The sequence below is a fragment of the Ictalurus furcatus genome, chromosome 15 (genome assembly GCF_023375685.1).
Source record: "Ictalurus furcatus strain D&B chromosome 15, Billie_1.0, whole genome shotgun sequence".
NCBI classification, from domain to species: Eukaryota; Metazoa; Chordata; class Actinopteri; order Siluriformes; family Ictaluridae; genus Ictalurus; species Ictalurus furcatus.
Window position 1 is genome coordinate 26,938,546 of NC_071269.1, and position 20,141 is coordinate 26,958,686.

Genomic DNA, 20,141 nt, shown 5'->3' on the forward strand with positions numbered 1-20,141 from the left:
TTTATTTTTATATTCAGAATTTGATCTTGTATGAATCATTTTTCAATTAAAGCCTATCCTCAATTAACATTTCTTATTCTTGTGTGATTCAGATGCTGTGTCTGCCTCTATTAGGGACAAAATGGTGTATATGATTGTTATCATGATAGCACATGATATGCATTTATTTATTTATTGGTTTGTTCAAAGAGGAGATCAATACAGTTTAACATTTAGGGGTATAAAATAAAATCGGTTTCACTACACACTACAGAGCGTTCCCTTTCACAGCTTTGAGATTCATCCTGTTTATTCGTTTACAATTAAAAAATAAAACCGTGGAATCTTGTAACCTGACATCACATTTCATGCCCTTTTATGTTCTTTCAGCCTGGAGATCAGCACATTTCTCCATCTCTTCCATTTTATTCTACGCACTGGAAACCCCCCTGGTTTGCCTTATTTGTTTATTTATTTATTTAACCCCACCACCCCCACCCCTTTTCTGCAGCGGATTGAAAGCCATGATGGTCGTGAGGCTGTGGAATGGGGGAAGGGGATGGAGAGAGGGGTGGATGGATGGATGGAGAGGGGGGGGAGCTGAGCATCTCGTCTCCTGCAGGCTTTAGAAGCATGTGATTGGTGGATGAGGATGAGCGACGTCAGCATTCCAGGCACCCAGAGCCGAGAGGAAGCACAGAGACGCACGGAGGAAACCCATTCCAATCTGACGAGTGATAATCTCTCAAAAAGCTCTCACACATTCTGCAGTCCTTCTGTGAGCAGCGCCGGTTCCTCCATCACGGATCAGTATTTTTGATTACATCCTCATCCGCAGCCATGAACTACCTGCGCCGCCGTCTCTCTGACAGCACCTTCATCTCCAACCTGCCCAACGGTTACCTATCAGACCTGCAGAAACCCGATCCTCCCCAGCCTCCTCCACCCGGGGCGGAATCCGAATCGGCTCCTCAGGTCTCTCCGAGCCAGAGTCAGAACCCGAACCCAGAGAGGAAACCCCAGCCTCCTGCCCAGCCCTCAGGTGCAGGATTCTTCAGCTCCATCACCAACGTAGTGAAGCAAACTGCAGCCTCGGCAGGGTTGGTCGAGCAGACACCCGTCCCCGTTGCCAAGAAGTTAAAAATCCTGCTGGTCATCGACGAGCCGCAGCAGGAATGGTAGGTGTGGTGATGCTTTTACATTTATTCCTTTAGCAGACACTTTTATCGGAAACGACTTACATATGAGGAAATACAAGCAAAAACAGGTGTGCATGTAATTGTGTGTGGGATTTTTAGGATGAAACTGGTGGAACGTGATGTTAGTATGTTAAAATGAGGTCATGCGTGACTGACTGAATGAATGCTTTGGGTTTTCCTCTCGCACGCATGATGCAGAGAGCACAAATCCTCCATCTCCCCATCACGCATGATGCCATCTTCTCTCTTCTCTATTACAATGTTTATTATATCATGTGAGTGTATGATTTCATGATTGTGAGCAATTTCCTTGAATCATTGCCTAAAATCAGGTATCACATTACCTATTAATATATAGTTACAAAATAGATTTCCTAAATGTGGGTCAAATATGTGAAGTCTGTGCATCTAAATGCAGTTATTATACAGCTAATTATTCACAAGCATGAATATGATGTGGTCATGTGTTGTCTATAAAATATTTCCAGGTATATAAAGCCACAAAATTGCTCTTCAGTGTGTAATGTTTATCATACAGAGATTCATTCCTTTATTTGTGTGCTGCATTCGACTGTCAACAAGTCGATGGAGCTCGATGGAGCGTGTAAAGCTCTGAAATAATTAGACTGTTTAATTCATGTGTGTTTTTCTTAATTAGATCACTAATTTGTTTAGCTATGCTGCCGTGTTCTTGGATAGAAAACCGGAAAATTATTTATTACCAGCTTTCATGATTGTTTCACAACAAATCCCTTTGGAACAATGATGAAGGCCATGGTGAAGAGTAGCTGATAAAACATCTCCTCATCTTCATCTCCTCAAGAAATATGTCTCGTGTCTCAGCAGATCTCATACAACAGCACACGCCCCTGAAAAAGCATGATTTAATATGATATGTATTATTTATTGATGGAATATAAGCACACATACATGCTCTATTTTAAAGTGCGTAAGGAAAGACGCACAAGAAAGATCTTTAAAGTGATTGACTTCCAAGTGTCACATAAAGGTCCCCAGGTTATAATTAAATTATTGGAATTAGAGAAGACTTCTACAGTTACTGTTTTAATAAGTGTTTTTTTTTCCCTCTTATACCACAGCAATTTGCCAACAATTACAAGTTTTTATTTATTAAAGAATGACTTCATACTTTTTAACTGAAATGTTCACAAAACAAGTTACTTCCTGTTCTCACTTACATTATAGCACCTATAAAATGTCGTTCCCTCACCAGCTAATTTAATACATTAATAACACAAAAAAAATCGCAGCTTGTCCTGAAGATGTGGGAAACTTAAAGTTACAGCTTCACGTCTGACTGTTACACAGCGCTGACACTGGAGACTCCTTCCATACATGTCACATAAACATCTCCTCAAAAAACATAAACGATTGCACACGTTTATTATCAGTGAAGCGTTCGCTGTACACGTCCTTGTGAACGAGCCGTTACTATAGAAACGATAATGTACCAGAACGAGCACATTAATATAAACCTGCGCTTCTGTCGGATCTGCTGTTATAGAAAATTAATCACCACCTTCTGACCAATCACAGTCCAGAACTCAGCAGCGCTGTGATGTAATATAATACAATGTAATGTTCTAAGATTATGTAATTACACACACTCAGGTTATTGAGTGAAACTCCAGGCTCTTCCTCCTCGAGTCTCAGCTCAGGTTGTGAAAGCGTTCAGATTCCCGAGAGACGTAATGCTGCTGGAAGCTCTGTGTTTTACACACGTCAATAAACGTGTTGCTGCAGAGCATTCCCCTGTTTACACTCCAGAGGTGTGTGTGTGTGTGTGTGTGTGTGTGTGTGTGTGTTGCAGGCCTGATTAATGTCCTGACATTAAAACAATGGAAATAGTGCAATTAGAGTTTAACACTGCCAGCTGGAGTAAAGGTGACGGACGGAGCGTGGTACTGACACACACAGTCCCCACCAAAACTATTGGAACAGCAAGATCAGTTCCTTTTTTGTGCTGTACCCTAAATACATCTGGGTTTGAGATAAGAAGATGGAGATGAGACGAGAGTTTCGGATTTCAGCTTTTATTTATTTCCTGGTGTTTACATCTAGACGTGTATAAACAACATAAAACATGGAACCTTTTGTATCAGAACACACATTATTTAGGTGAGCAAAAGTATCGGAACAGATCAGTCTTGAAGTACTGTAAATAACAGGTAATATTTGGTTTGGTTTCCCTTACTCGCAGTAACTGCATCACTCCTGCGACTCACTGACACCAAACTGCTGGTTCTTCTTCTGTGAAGCTTCTCCAGGTTTCTCCTGCAGCTTCTTTCAGTAGTTGTTTGTTTCGGGGGGGTTTCTCTCTTCAGTCTCCTCTTCAGGAGGTGAGATGCTGATCAGTTGGGTGAAGGTCTGGTGATTGACGTGTCCAGTCTAAAACCTTCCACTTTCCCCCTGATGAAGTCCTGTGTTGAGGTGGAAGTGTGTTTTGGATCGTTGTCTCACTGCATGATGAAGTTCCTCCTGATTCATTCGGATGCGTTTCTCTGTAAATTATCAGACGGGATGTTCCTGTAGACTTCTGAATTCATCCTGCTGCTCCATCATGAGTTCATCATCAATAAAGATCAGTGAGAATGTTCCAGAAGCAGCCATGCAAGCCCAAGCCATGACACTACCTCCACCATGTTTCACAGATCAGCTCGTATGTTCTGGATCATGAGCAAATCCTTTCTTTCTCCATACTTTGGCCTTTCCATCAGTTTGGTTCCAGAACTTTTGTGGATCATCTCCGTATTTCTTTGTGAATCCCAGTCTGGTTTTCAGATTCTTACTGCTGATGACTGCTTTACATCTTGTGGTACGGCCTCTATATTTCTGCTCTCGAAGTCTTCTCCGAACGGTGGATTGTGACCTTCACCCCTGTCCTGTGGAGGATATTGGTGATGTCATTGACCGTTGTTTTTGGGTTTTTCTTCACAGCTTTCACAATGTTTCCATCATCAGCTGTTGTTGTTTTCCTTGGCCGACCCGTTCGGTGTCTGTTCCTCAGTACACCAGCGGTTATATTAAACTGTGATAAAGTGTCTTGGTATCTAGTAAATAATTTGGTAGCGTTATTCATTTATTCCTTAATGTTTTTTTATATTAAACTTTTAGTTGTCTTATTTATTTATTTTTAATTAAAATGACATTTTCTTTATTTATTATTTTATTTTCAACTTTCATCTAATAGTAGTAGTAGTAGTATGTTCTGTTATAGTAGTATCATGTTATGTTATGTAATCCCTTGTGTTCTTAATTTTGTTTCCTATTTTACAGATAAAATGGTCATTTAATTGTATTATTTGTAATGCACTTTAATCTACCACAACTATATAGTAAATGATTTAAAAAAAAAAAAAGATTCTTACAGCTGTAAAATAACTCATGAAGTTCAGTCATGAATTCAAATAATGAAATTCCTTTATCAGAATCCTCTACTCTGAGGGGTTTGGGTAGGCGATGGCCGTGGCGTGACCTCTCACTCTTCTGTCATTACAGTTGTCCCTCATTGAGCAGCTGCCTCTGGCAAAAAGCCTGGACATCACAGACAGTCGTATCTTTCCCAACATCAGAACATCCAGGGTTGCACACTGGGAATTTAGATGCTCTACCGAATTAAAGACCCGGCAGTGATGCAGGACACAGAGTGTGATATAAAATACATTCTTCTGTAACAGAGATGTGTTCCTGCTGACAGAATGGTTGGTATTGTGTTGTGATATTAGAGATATTATAGTATTTTATATATTCAACCATCTGATTTAGGGTACAGCTTGTACGCTCCACTAATATTAAACAGAAGATGTTTATGTAACATTTATAGAAGGAGTCTCCAGTGTCGGAGCAGGTCATCTTCAGGACAGAGGATGTTTCTCAGTAACATGACAAGCTGCGGGTTTTTTTGGTCTTTTTATTATTATTATGAAGAGAGAGAACAGAGAGAGGGATGGTGAGGGAACGAGTGTTTATAGCTGCCATAACATAAGTGAGAACAGGAACTCACTCGCTTCATGAACGTTAAATGTAACTATAAACCGATCAAAAAGTATGATGTTTTCTTTAATAAATGAAAAATTGTAGTCATTGGCAAGTCGCTGTGGTGTAAGAGGAATAAAACACAAGGGGACGTGCTGTTCCAGGAAAAAGAATAAATTTGGGGGTTATATGCCTTGATTTCTCCCGTGGTATCTGTGCTGTAATTTTATAGATAAAAATGTAATATATTACAGTATCTGGTTGTTCGTGGCCACACATCTATTGTTTATCAGCACAAAAAACTGCATAACCTGTGAAAAGAACACAGATCCCAGTATGAATCCCTGACTTGCCGTTTGTTCACACCATATGGAGTGTGATTTAGCAAAAAGTTGACAAAGAGAAGGTCTCACTCCACAGCAGTGATCCTGTTTATTATATTTCACCACAAAACACTGCAGAATAAAGAGCGAGGGCCAATGATTCATCTCCACACTCCTGAGCGACTGAACGACGCTTTCATATATTATATAACTCCCAAAACACCAATACACCACTGAAACCATCACTGAGAGCACCTTGGAAAGTGCATTCTCCTGCCGTATACCTTAGGAAATGAATATCAGTTGGATTATTATTATTATTATTATTATCATTACAATGCATCCATTTCATCTCAGGTTTCATATTTCACTACGGCGTCGAGTGAATGGACGATCGTTTCACTTTTCTACAGAGTGATTTAGCTGAGATTCATCGGCAATTCATTTATATTCTGAACATGACACTGATGTGAAGGGAAACGTTCTTACACATAAAGCACACTGCACTTACGGTAATTAATGTATGTCACTCTAATCATTAATAATCTGGCTGTGTGAGTAAATAACATTTTGGTTTATATTCGTCCTAACGGAATGTTTTTAAATTTCATTTATTTTCATAATTCGGATTAAAATTTAATCACTTTACACAAATATAGGCTACGGCAAACAAAAGCAAAGTGCAAGTGTAGACTGTGTATTTACAATCTAAAGAACCATTTATTTTAACATAAATTGCGATAAATTATATATATATATATATATATATATATATATATATATATATATATATATATATATATAGAGTGAATAATATCTGTACCTGGTGGTGACAAAAAGGCGTGCTGCGGATGAAAATCAGAAATGTGTGTGCACTTTCATGAAGAAAGTTTTGTCCCGGTTTTCCGATGTCTGAACTTTTAGGGCTAGTTTCAGGTCTTTTTCATGTGGTTCTGGAGATGTGGTTAGGCTGTAATTCATGCTGAGACATCTTCACCTACCTTTTCTTCTTTAACATTAATAATCAATAAAAATGCATCTATTTCAGACAGACACGGTATGTGCCACAGATAGTACTATGTGCCTGTTTTAGTTCCAGGTGACTGTGTAAAAAAAAATTTAAAATAAACCAGTAAAATTGCAAAAGAATAAATAAGAACTTGTGCTGTTTACAGTATAACTGACTTCTGACTTTTTCACTGCCAAACTACAAATCTACCAATGGATGTGCAATTTAAACTCTACGTCAAATAATTGATCAATTATTAAGTAATATATATAAATGATTGTAAATTATTCAACAAGATGTAAGATCTTTTATATCATGGACAATCTCAGACCTCAGCTTCTTAATACAGTAGCTATTTGGAGAGCGTTCAGAGAGGCGAGTTCTCGCTTAACTGCTAATCAGTGCATCTATGAGACCTAAAATTACAGGGTGTGTACAGAACAGCTGCACTCACCAACCAGTTCTTAAAAAAGAAAAAAAACACTGACTAGAGGAAGAAAAACAGCAGAGAACCTCTACAGCAACACATTAAAGTAAAGAAAGAAAGAAAGAAAGAAATCTTATCGCTAGTTAAATGGGTGCCAAAATATATACATGCAGATTAGGGCACTATCGGAGATAAAAGTGTATTTTGTATTCAGTAGAGTTTGTCTCGGGGCTTGGCAGAACCTCAGGTTTCTCTTTTTCATGCACAATACAGTACAAAGCTTCTCTGAGGCTTACCATCTGTGTCTAATAAACTCTCTATGCACGTCACACACCACGTCTATTTATACACTCTTAATAATCTTAAAACCCTTAACGGTTGTTTGGGAGAACCCTATAACAGAATGTTTCTCTTGTAGAACCATTTCAGCTAAGCTAAGTACCCTTAATTATCTGATGGACACTTGAAGAACACTTTTCTGACCTTTAATTTGCAGTCTGTACTGCATATGTACCCAGTTAATACACTCAACATTTTTACACCTTCTAATGGTTCTTCGGTACATAGAACCCTACATCAGAGTGTTTTACTATCAGAGAGAGTTCCCACAGGGCAGAACCATCTTACAGTAATAAGAATCCCAGAAGAACCCTGTTTGTCTAATAGTGTACCAAGTACCAAGAATGCTAAATGTTAAACTCCTGATAGGGTCTAGATATTAAGGATTAAATAATGAGCATCAATGACTTTAGTTTGTACCATACACACACACACACACACACACACACACACACACACACTCTCTCTCTCGCTCTTAGAGCAATTAGAACCCTTAAGGGCTCTGATTGTCCTTCTAGCTGGCTAAAATATGCTAATCTTATTTGGTATAGGATTTCTGAAGGATTGTTAGTCATATTAACGCTAGCCACTTAGCTAAATCTAGTCAGCTAGCTAATATTAGCTCACCTGTAAGATGACTTCAGATGGCTGAAAAGAACTAAACTTATTTGTTTATCTTTTTTTCTTTGGTCATGTTAACACGAAGCTGTCCTGAGAGAGGATTTTAAGTCGTGTTCTTAATCTTCAGCATTAATCTCGCTGGCTAAAATCAGCTAATGTCATTGTGACAGGATTTCTGAAGGATTTTTATCTTCGTAATCTGCAATGCTAATCTGCATAATCTAGCCAGCTAGCTAATATTAGCTAATATGAAGAAGCTTAAGTATGTCTATAAATGAACTAACCTTATTTGTGACAGTGTTCTTGGGGATTTTCCCTACTGTTGATGCTAACACAAGCCAGCTACCTAATATAACCTTGAGAGAGGATTTTGTCATGTTTATAAACTCAACTGCTAATGCTAAGTCACTAGCTAATATTAACTAAACTGAGAAAAGAGTAAGTTCTCCATACATGTACATCGAACCATATGATAACTAGCTATTTAAAATGAGCTAATCTCTTGTGAGAGGATTTCAGAGGGATTTTTAGTCATGTTAGTGCTAGTCAGTTAGCTAGCACAAGCTAATCTCATTTGTGATGTAACCACGCAAATGCGAATGACGTCATGAATTACATCAACTGACATTTCCCGTGAAATCCGACCCGACAGCTCAAATTATAATTAATTATTATAATCTTACTGTTGCGAAGTGGGGTAATGTAAGGAGACTGTTTTGAAATTTTTGTTCATATTTAATGTGGAATTTAACGCTCATCTTCATCCGTTATTGTGTTTCTTTAACCGTGCTGTAGACTTGTGTATGCCTGTTATTAACACACATTCTCACTTCCTGCAGCAGTGGGAATAAACACGCTTACGTTTCAGCCACTAGTATCTGTACAGGAACAGTGCTGGAACAGAAATAGCTTCAAAACGGAGCAGGTTTGGACGTTAGTTGGGGGAAAAACATGCATAATATTTCATGCTTTCCAAAACTAAATCCAGCACGAACACAAATCCGTCTCTTGGTTTATGGGTTTATCGTTAAACATTTCCGTCTGTCTTTGTTTGGTGCGTTCCTAATAATTGAGAGTGAACATGCACAGTCATGAAACTGCCTAAAGCTTAAGTAAAGTAATTGAATATGCGTCGCTGGTGTAGATTTATTCCCTCACGCTTTGATCTTGCTGAGTCATCGTCATCTCCCTCATCTCCGTCTGCAAGGCTTCCCTATTCAGATCAGTGAGAAAGCTTCAATATGAATAAATCACAAAATGAGAGCTGCACAGTGTAAACAAACACGCATCTGTCATCAAGATTTCATTCTCTTTTAATGTGGAGATGCACATTTTATCATTAGATCGTTTATCAAGTTCTGTTTCTCTAATTCACATTAAACACAATAACACATGGAACAAGTTCATCTGTAAATTGAGAAAAGCTGCAAGCAACGCATCCCATCTGATAAATTTAATTAACGCTGTAAGACATTTGGTTTATTAAGCTTCAGTACATTAGTCACATTTCTTCTCGGAAAACAGCCACAATCACTATTTACTAGTTGGATGAATAAAATAGAATAAAGTAGTACATCTTCAAAAAGTAAAAAGTGCAGATAAGACCTACGGCCAAAGTTGTTTAAGCCAATGACCCCGTTTTAAGGGCATAAAAAGCTTGACACCTTCACCAACTCCCAATATTTACCATAATGGGAATGTGTAAAAAATAAATGAATGAATTAATAATAATGATATGCCTACTATTTTAAAAAAATCCCAGTTCCTTCATGTTAAAGATTAAAATTGATCCTAATTCAACTAAAAAAACCCCAAAACAAAAACACACAGGCTGTATCTCATCACATTTAGTTTTCATACACCAGAGAGGAGAAGATCTCACTCGAGTTCTTAATAATTCTACATTTAACCGTGTTTTTATGACTCGGTGTGTGTAAGAGTGTGTAACTGCAGGTGTTTAATGAGAGGACTGGGCTTGTGTGGTGCACTGCAGTGTATCAGGAGATGTAGTCCAACATTCACATCTGATCTCCACTCAAGCCTGTGTCACATCATAACTGCTGGAACACGGTCAGGTTCATCGGTGTAGTCGGGTTCAGGTAATATTTTCATCAGCATAAGCAACTTATTACCTCACGCAATCTGTGATCGGTTAATGACCGACGCTTAGTAGTGCTGACTCAGCGTGGCTCAGTGTCCAGAACCTTCAGACTAACTGTTCCTCAGTGGTGGAATGAACTTCCAACTTCAATCCAGACCACAGAATCTGTCACTGTCTTCAAAAAACAGTTAAAGACCCTCCTCTTCCATGAACACGTCACTAACCCCTAAAACACCAACCCCACATTATTTACTCTGGCTCTTACACCTCCACTCTGCGCACGCTGCTTCTCTAGAACTCAGTTATAAATCCTGTACAGTAGCACGACTCGTATTCTTCTCCGCTTTGCTTGTATTTCCTCATTTGTAAATCACTTTAGATAAAAGCCTCCGTTAAATGAATAAATATGAGCAAAGAAGGCTGTGAAAAATTGTCTTTATTGTTTACACTTTTGATTGTTTGTTCAAAAAATTCAGAAAAATACTCTGCTCTCATGGAGATCAAAAATTACAAACACAACACAGGCTTATCCAAAAAAATCTTGTGTGACTAGGAACAGGAAATTATTCAGCCATGACTTCCTGTTTCACAGGGGTATAAATATGAGGTAACACACAGGCCAAATTCCCTTAGTCATTCATATCAATGGGTAAGAGTGAGGAATATAGCTGTGATGTGCTGCAAAAGGTTGTTGAGCTTCATAAAATGGGGCGTGGCTATAAGAAAATAGCACAAGTATTGAAAATGCCCATTTCCACCATCAGGGCAATAATTAAGAAGTTCCAGCCAACTGGAAATGTTATGAATCGACCTGGAATTGGACGTGTGTCTATATCGTCTCCACGCACCGTGAAGAGGACGCTTCGAGTGGATAAAACATCTCCAAGGATCACAGCTGGAGAACTGCAGAAGTTAGTTGTGTCTTGGGGTCAGAAAGTCTCCAAAACTACAATCTGAAGTCACCGACATCACCACAAAACATCATCAAAATCAACACAAAAATGGTTTACTGACCACAAAATCAAGGTCCTGCCATGACCATCCCAGTCCCCTGACCTGAACCCCATAGAAAACCTGTGGGGTGAACTGAAGAGGAGAGTCCACCAGCGTGGACCTCCAAATGTGAAGGATCTGGAGAGGTTCTGTATGGAGGAACGCTCTCAGATCCCTCGCCATGTATTCTCCAACCTCATCAGGTATTATAGGAGAAGACTCAGAGCTGTTATCTGGCAAAGGGAGGTAGCACAAAGTATTGACTAAAAGGGTGCCAATAATTGTTGCACACCTATATTTAACAAAGATATTTTTTTGATAAACCTGTGTTGTGTTTGAGATCCAGGAGAGCAGAGTATTTTTGTGAATTTTTTAAACAAAAGATCAAAAGTTTAAACAATAAAGACAATTTTTCACAGCCTTCTTTTGCTCATATTTACCAAGGGTGCCAATATTAATGGAGGGCACTGTAGCTCAGATTCACAAAAATATCAAACCTCTTGCTTTTGAGAAATTTTAAAGAAACACGCTGATGGTATCCTAGCGGCTCTAACGCATTGTTTTTTATCCTTTTCTGCTCTGCATGTTGTACATAAGAGTTCACCTGTAATTATAAATCACACCCACTGCTGGACTCTGACTCTAATACGCTATCATCGTGTATGAGTATATATGTTTGGTCTTCCAGTAAAATGGGTTTAACTCTGATAAACCAGTGCAATTCCACATGATAACCACAATCATTCCTCATCACTTTACATGAACACGCCGTGTTGGTGTGCGCCACAGGGCCAAAGTCTTCCGAGGAAAAAAGCTACAGGGAGATTATGAGATTCGGGTGGAGCAGGTGAGTTTGGAATAAAGTGAGCTTTACCTTTTATTGTTTAAGATGTATGATTAATATACTGTAGGAATGAATTTCTCTATTCTAGGCTGAGTTTCATGACATCAGTGTGGTGTCTCACGCTAACGGAACCTGCAACGTGGCCATGCAGGTCCTCAGGAACGGGACCAAGGTGGTGAGGTGAGTCTACTAACGTCCAGTTGCATTACTTTAACTGTTTTTAATGTAATTTATCATATATCTGTTAAAGTCTCATATTTATTTTGTTGAATAATAATTTATAATAATAATTGTTGAATAATAATTTTAAATAGAATTGCATAATTCTTTATGTAGACGTTAAATAAAGTCTGATCTCTGTGAAAATTCTAAAACTACAATGGTGCTTTTTGGTTGAGTTTTCAGCACTGTGTGCGATGACGTTGTTAGTTCCTTTACAGCACACATCTTTTCACTTAATAATAAAATGTGAGTTTCAGATTTGTTTTATCTTCACTAATCCCCTTAGTGTTACAAAAATAAAAACAAATGTAGAAGTAAAATATTTAAAAAGTACATTTAAAACAATTATAACATATTATTATAATAAACAATTTATAACAAAAGGAATTACATATCATTTATATTATTATAATTTATAATAATTTTATAAATTATAATATAGGTTATAATTTTACATAAAAACAAATTAATTATTCTACATTAATGACCAAAAAACTGTCATTTTATTTAAGAATATTTTTTAAAAATTAATTTAAAAAAAACTTAATAAAACTTGAACTCGCTTCTTAAAACATTTTTGTGGAAAATGATATTTATCTTTTTTTATCTACCTACTGATCACACAACAATAACACAATACCACAATAACACACTACACACAGAGAAGTGAAAATAAATCGTGTAAAGTGGATTTCCAGATTCAGTGGGTTGGTTCCAACAGCTAAAGTAACATTTTCCCAATTTTAAAGGATGTGTACATAAATATGAAAAAAAAAAAGTAAGTGTGTGTGTGTGTGTGTGTGTGTGTGTGTGTGTGTACGCATTGTAGCGTGCAATCAGCCCACTGCCTGTCTGTCTGCTGCAAGATAATTGTGTTGCCCTAATGGCTGGAAGAATAAACCACATCACATCGCCCACACACACACACACACACACACACACACACACACACACACACACACACACACACAGACAGAGAGAGCTGGTTGGGAGCAGTCCAGCATTATAAGTAAGATGTAGGAGGTTGTACTGTAGAGACTGATATATTCCTGTGTTCAAACAAAATCGACTTTGACCTCACCTGTCAATCAAAGTCTTTATTATAATAAATAATCTAAATATCAGAGCAAATATTAAACACAAAATCACATCTCAATAAGAAGTGATAAATACAAAGGCCATGCTGGCTTTTTTGAGACTGACAGGCACAGAACAGAGGCCACACCCCCTTTACTGGGACAGACAGGTACAGAGGCCACGCCTCCTTTATTGAGACTGAATTACAGAGACTACACTTCTTTTGCTGAGACTGATGGGTGAAAAGTGGCTACACTTTAATTAAAAGTGACAAGCACAGAGACCATGCCTCCTTCTATTGGACTAAAGCACAGAGGCCATGCCTCCTTCACTGGGACTGGCAGGTAGAGATGGCACACCTCCTTCACCGAGTCTGAAGGGTACAGAGCCCCTGCCTCCTTTCCTAAGACTGACAAGTAAAAAGCCACACCTCAATTAAAAGTGACAAAAACAAAGAACACACCTCCTTTATTGAGACTGACAGGTATAAAAGCCACACCTCCTTTACTGGGATTGAAGCAGAGAGGCCACACCTCCTTCACTGGGATTGAAGCAGAGAGGCCACACCTCCTTCATTGGGATTGAAGCAGAGAGGCCACACCTCCTTCACTGGGATTGAAGCAGAGAGGCCACACCTCCTTTACTGGGATTGAAGCAGAGAGGCCACACCTCCTTCACTGGGATTGAAGCAGAGCGGTCACACCTCCTTCATTTGGACTGACAGATACAAAGGCCACACCACCTTCACTGATACGGAAACAGAGGCCACATCTTTTTCACTAATACTAAGACAGAGGCCACGCCCCCTTCACTATTACGCTCAGGCCACGCCTCCTTCACTGTGAAGCATAGGCACCAAAATTAGATGTGTACATTTCTTTTCAGGTCTTTCAAGCCCGACTTTGTCCTCGTTCGTCAACACGCCTTCAGCATGACTGAGAATTCTGATTTCCGGAACCTGATCATCGGTCTGCAGTACGCAGGAGTCTCCAGCACCAACTCTCTCCAGTCCATCTACAACATGTGTGATAAACCGTGGGCGGTGAGTCGCTTTACAGAATCATACAGATATCACTGATATGGTGACGTTTACTGTGAGGAGAAATGTGTTTATGTATCGTGTATGGAAGGAGTCTCCAGTGTCAGCGCTCTGTAACACTCACAGGTAAAGCTGTAACTTGAAGTTTTCCCACGTCTCTGACATGTAACACACTCGGAGGAACGCGCTGTCCGTCCTCTTCCACATACGTGACCTCACAGACCCCATGATTCACTAGTGTCGCTGTGATTGACAGGGGAGAGAGAGTAAGAACCTCCCACCCAGAGCGTACGGCCAATTTTACCCTCTTTGACTCCCGGCTACGGCTGGGGCATCGTTGAGATTTAATCTTGCAAAACAAAGCTGTTCAATCAGGACAAAAGTAATGGCGCCCTATGAAAGGAGAAGGAGTTAATGTGTGTATCTGGTAGCCGATGTGCTGCAATGGCTGAGCTACATTACTGGAAGATTTACCGTGCTGAGGAGGTGCTCTTTGAATGTTTAGTCGGCATTTTTTTAAATTTTCAGCTCTCTTTGTCTTTTATGGAGTTTTATGGGTGTGGCTAAATGTAAATGCTGTGAATGTGCTTGCTAATTAATGGCTGATTGGCGTTTATCAGCATACACCAGTGAGTACCAGCATAATTGAAGTGTTTGTAAATCTGGTGGGAATTTTTAAATAAAATAAGAGACCTAATAATTGAATATAACTTTTGAACAGAAGCGCATGCTGATGCAGAGTTAAATGAGCATCTGGACTGAGTAATAATCTGTGTGATGTTTTATTTGCGGTCTGCAGTTTGCTCAGCTGATCAGCACACACAGGAAACTGGGAGCTGAGAAATTTCCGCTGATCGAACAAACCTACTACGCAAACTACAAAGAGATGGTGAGAGGGTTATTTTTTTATACAGTGACACAAAAGTAAAAAAAACAAACATTAAAAATGAACAAGAGCTGCAGTGTGGCTCATTCTATTGTTATAAACCGTATATACAGTGGATCTAAAAAGTTTACACACCCCTGTTAAAATGGCAGGTTTTTGTGATGTAAAATGTAAAAATTTTACCTAACTCTGTCAAATTATCTGGACATCTCCTGTGCACAGCCCCAAATCCAAGCACACAGAGATTTGATTGGATTTAGGTCTGGACTCCACGATGTTGATCTTGTTTAGGTGAAGCCGTTCCTTTGTTGATCTGGAGGTTTGCTTTGGGTCGTTGTCGTGCTGAAAGGTGAAATTCCTCTTCATCTGAAGTGTTGTAGAGGAAGAGTTAAGGTTTTTTGTCTGGTATTTGGAGCTGTTCATTATTCCCTCCACCCTGATTAAAGCCCCAGCTCCAGCTGAAGAAAAACAGCCCCAAAGTCTGATGCTGCCACCACCGTGCTTCACCCTGAGGACGCTGTTCTTTTGGAGATGTGATGTGTTCTTGTGGTTTTTTGTGCCAAACATATCTTTTGGTATTTATGGCAAAAAGTTCAACTTTGGTCTCATCAGACCAGAACACGTTATTCCACATGGTTTTGGAAGATCGGATGTATTTTTTATTTATTTTTTGGTTTAAAAGGCTTCCGTCTCGCTCCCTGCCTCATAGACCAGAGATATGACGAATTCGGGAGATTGTTGTCACATGTAGGGAGTAACCAGTACTTGCCAGAAATTGCTGCAATTATTTTAATATTGCTGTAGGCCTCTCAGCAGCTTCTCTGACCAGTTTTCTCCTGATCTTCTCATCAATTTTAGAGGGACATCATGTCCTTAGTAGTGTCCCTGTCGTGCCATATTCTCTCCACTTGTTGATTATTATCTTTACAGTGCTCCATGGTCTATCCGATGCCTTGGAAATGGGTTGAAATCCTCATCTGATTGATATTTATCAACAGTGAGATCCCGTACCTGCTCTGTAAGCTCTTTGTGGTCCAGGGCTTTTCCAGTTGGACGTTACCAAGATGTCAGAAGAATCCTATAGGAACAGCGGGACTTTATTTTGGGTTAATCAGTCACTTTAATTGATGACAGATGTACACTAATTAGTATTTATCATGATTGGAACAGTGTGATTGGTTGATTCTGAGCACTGCCACATTATAAAAGTGTGTGTAAATGATTCTTGTTGTTTTACACTTTAATTAACAGGTTAAAATTTTACAATAAATTAGAAAACCTTCTGACATGATTTATCCTGGTTTACTTTTTTACATCATAAAAACCTGCCATTTTAACAGGGGTGTGTAAACTTTTTATATCCACTGTATAAGTATAATGCTTTTATTTTGATATTCTTTAGGTAACCATGCCAACCTTCCCTGTGGTGGTGAAAATTGGACACGCCCACTCCGGTGTGGGTAAGGTATGTGTCAGCTCAACCTCCAAAATACACACACTCAAAAAGGGTTCTGTAAGGGTTCTTTAATGGTTCTTTAATGGTTCTTTAAGGGTTCTGTAAGGGTTCTTTAAGGGTTCACTGGATAAATTAACAGCATAGCCTCTTAATAAGAGAACTATTTCCAAACGTTTCTGATAGGAAACCCCTCTGTTCTACATAGAACCTTTAATTATCCCCCAGATGGACAACCAAATACATTTTTAAGAGTGTACATACCATCAACTACGGAATTATTGGCACCTTCATGAAAATGAGTAAAAATTAACATATAAAATGAATATGTACTACACACAGCCTATTTGCACAATATTATAAGTGTAAACATATTAGGATGCTGTAGGGGTTTTTTTTGTTTATTTAATGCAATATATATAAATACTCATATACACACACACACACACACACACACACACACACATACACACATATATATATATATATATATATATATATATATATATATATATATATATATATATGTAAATTTTTATGTCCTCCCTGAGTTTCTAGAGACAGAATATTTTTTTTCCAAGAAAGACAATTTGCCAAATATTTCTTACAAGGGCTGACAGCCATTTCGCCATGTTTTTGGAAAAAAAGAATTGCTTACAAAATACAGTGATTATGTATTACATATTACGTATATGTTATTGAGTAAATGTAATAAATAAATGTATTTTTAATTGTTTGAGTAATAAAATGTAAATAATATTTGGGTAAAATGTATTCTGCAGTAATTTTTGCCCATTTTTTATTTTAGATAAACCGAACACATTTCCTGACTAAATAACTAACTAAGTGAAATAAATAAATAAATAGATAAATAATATGAAGAGTGCTTACTAATTCTGGAGTACATGTAGATAATATAGGTTACGTAACAGAAGCTATTATTTACATGTGAACACCTGTGTGAAGGTGAAAGTGGACAATCACACAAAGTTCCAGGACATAGCGAGCGTGGTGGCTCTCACACAGACCTACAGCACGTCCGAACCCTTCATCGACTCCAAGTACGACATCAGGATCCAGAAAATCGGAAACAACTACAAAGCCTACATGTAAGTACTGTACAGCTGTCACAGTGGATATATCCCCTTTATTTTATTTTATTTTATTGAAGATAAAGATGAACTCATTTTGTTTTATTTTGTTGGCTGTATTTTAGGAGAACCTCCATCTCAGGAAACTGGAAGTCCAACACCGGAACAGCCATGCTGGAGCAAGTGGCCATGACGGACAGGTAACATCGTCACTTCCTGGACTTCCTGTCTGTTTCTCAGAGTAAAATAAGTTCAGAGCACATTTTAGTCTTATTTTTTAAATGTTGTTTATTAGCGCAGTGTGAATGAGCTCTCTATTAGCCATATAGAGTATATTATACTGTATATATTCTCTATAAACTATATACAAATCCTATTTTGTTATTAAAACCATTAGCCATTCTTTTTTAAAATAAAATATCGTTATAAAATAAAAGTACTTTCATGTTTTTATTGGTCACGCAGAGAAGATTAGAAGAAGGAATAAAATGTTAAGTTATTTGAACATCTTGGACTGTTTTTATAAAGTTTATTTTCTGTAAAAGATAAACGAAGACCCTTAACTGAATATGTGTGTGTGTCTGTGTGTCTGTGTGTGTGTGTGTGTGTGTGTGTGTGTGTGTGTGTGTGTGTGTGTGTGTAGGTATAAGCTGTGGGTGGATACATGCAGTGAGTTGTTCGGGGGTTTGGATATCTGTGCAGTTAAAGCCATTCACGGTAAAGACGGGAAAGATTACATCGCTGAGGTACGTTTATCACCGCACTAAACCGGACCTTTACCTGTATATTATTTATTAAAGTCACCTGAGACTTTATTACACAGATGACTGAAGTTAAAATGCAGAATGTCAAAAAGTGTGAAATTTGTGATTGCAGTAGAGTTGTCCAATTGTAGTCCAGTATGCAAATTACTTTGTATACTGAAAGGAAGGGGGCGGGGCCTGAAGGCTTGGGGGTATTTCCTAATCAGCATATTCATAAATCTGAATTTCTTCATTAGGCTACAACTGTAGAAACATGTTTTGTGAATTGACTATGCCGCAGTTAAATATAGGGAAAAAATTTAGTCCTTAAAACAACTGATTTGGTGAATTTTTTTCCCACTTATTTTTAGTACTTTTAATTAATTATTTAATTGAGCAGTGGTGGCTCAGTGGTTAAAGGCTCTGGGTTACTGATCAGAAGGCCGGGGGTTCAAGCCCCAGCACTGCCAGGCTGCCAGTCTTGGGCCTGTAACCCTCTCTGCTCCACGGACGCCATATTGTTATGTAAGGAGGCGAAGATGGATTAAGTTTGTCAAGTACAGATTAAGTTTTAATAAGAATGAAAACAAAACAGGAACTATGGAACACAAAAGCTTGGAAACAAACATAGAACAATGACCAAAACACAGCAACGGAAACAACGGCAAAGAAGAACAAACGGAAGACAGTGTGTGTAGTGCAAAGTGTGACTTCATATACCAGTGATCATTAACCCCAAACGTGAATCAGGTGCAGACAGTCATGTGACGTGATCAGGTGAGGTGCAGTGGCTGATGGGAATCGTAGTCTCTAGTCTTTTTCTGGTATTTACATGACGTGTGTCATGGCCGACCCTGGGCTCTCACCCCAACTTCCTAACAGACTGGGATATGCGGAAAACAGAATTTCAGTGTGCTGTAATGTATATGAAGGCTTCTTCTTCTGTTGTTTGTTTGTTTGTTTGTTTGTTTTTATTCATTCATGTTAATCAGTATGCCAAATAGTGAAATATGTAATAATCGATCTGGATGCTGATAGAAATGGCTGCCACGCAAACTGCTCTTCTATTATGTGTTAAATGAATCAAAATCTAATGGTTTTCATTGTTTTCCTGGACTTGCAGCTTAACCTAGTTTTGTTTATGCTACAGTAGCAGTTGCTTAGTAAAATTCGTTTTGAGTGACTCCAGGTTCCAGCATCTCCTGTGTCTTTTTTCTGTTTTGTCCATTTATTACATTTCTAATATAGTCATTATTATAATATTGTATAATATTGTCATTTATCATATTATACTTATTAATGCTTTAGAAATTTTTCCTGAGTGAAACAGAAAAGCATGATGATAATGAAAAGAAGCTGTGTTGTGGATCAGGTGGTCGGCTCGTCGATGCCCCTGGTTGGAGATTATCAGGCTGAAGACCGGCAGCTCATAGCAGACCTGGTTATAACCAGGATGAATCAGGCCATGTCCCAAAACCCGAAGAGACCCACCACCATCCAGCCTTCACAGGTACACGGACACACGTGGATACCTTTAATCAGAGCGATCTAACACACACGGATCTGTTGGAAGTTTTATTTTACTAAAAATTATTTTTCAATCTTATAACTATTGCATTAGTGTGAGGAAAGTTCCTGGTGTTCAGAGCTGGGTTACGCAGCCCAGCTCCACGTTCAGATGATTAAAACCACGCGCGTGTAGTTCACGCCGCGGACGTCGGCAGATTTTTCTTGAGTAGAAGAGTCTGAGAGTTTTACAGCAGTGTGTTCACTGTCACCTTTAAACACAAACACTCCCC

General features: G+C 38.5%; 1 protein-coding gene across 1 annotated transcript in view; it reads left to right on the top strand.

The window, feature by feature from the left end:
• Window positions 1–485: 485 nt before the first annotated feature.
• Window positions 486–20,141, top strand: part of syn2a (synapsin IIa) — a 21,372-nt gene continuing 1,716 nt past the window's right edge. The window contains exons 1-10 of the mRNA XM_053643805.1: window positions 486–1,157; window positions 11,777–11,834; window positions 11,920–12,011; window positions 14,016–14,172; window positions 14,969–15,058; window positions 16,458–16,520; window positions 17,475–17,617; window positions 17,725–17,799; window positions 18,243–18,345; window positions 19,715–19,852. Coding sequence (XP_053499780.1) covers window positions 820–1,157; window positions 11,777–11,834; window positions 11,920–12,011; window positions 14,016–14,172; window positions 14,969–15,058; window positions 16,458–16,520; window positions 17,475–17,617; window positions 17,725–17,799; window positions 18,243–18,345; window positions 19,715–19,852 — 1,257 coding nt within the window. The 5' untranslated portion in view covers window positions 486–819. The remainder of the gene's footprint in view (window positions 1,158–11,776; window positions 11,835–11,919; window positions 12,012–14,015; window positions 14,173–14,968; window positions 15,059–16,457; window positions 16,521–17,474; window positions 17,618–17,724; window positions 17,800–18,242; window positions 18,346–19,714; window positions 19,853–20,141) is intronic.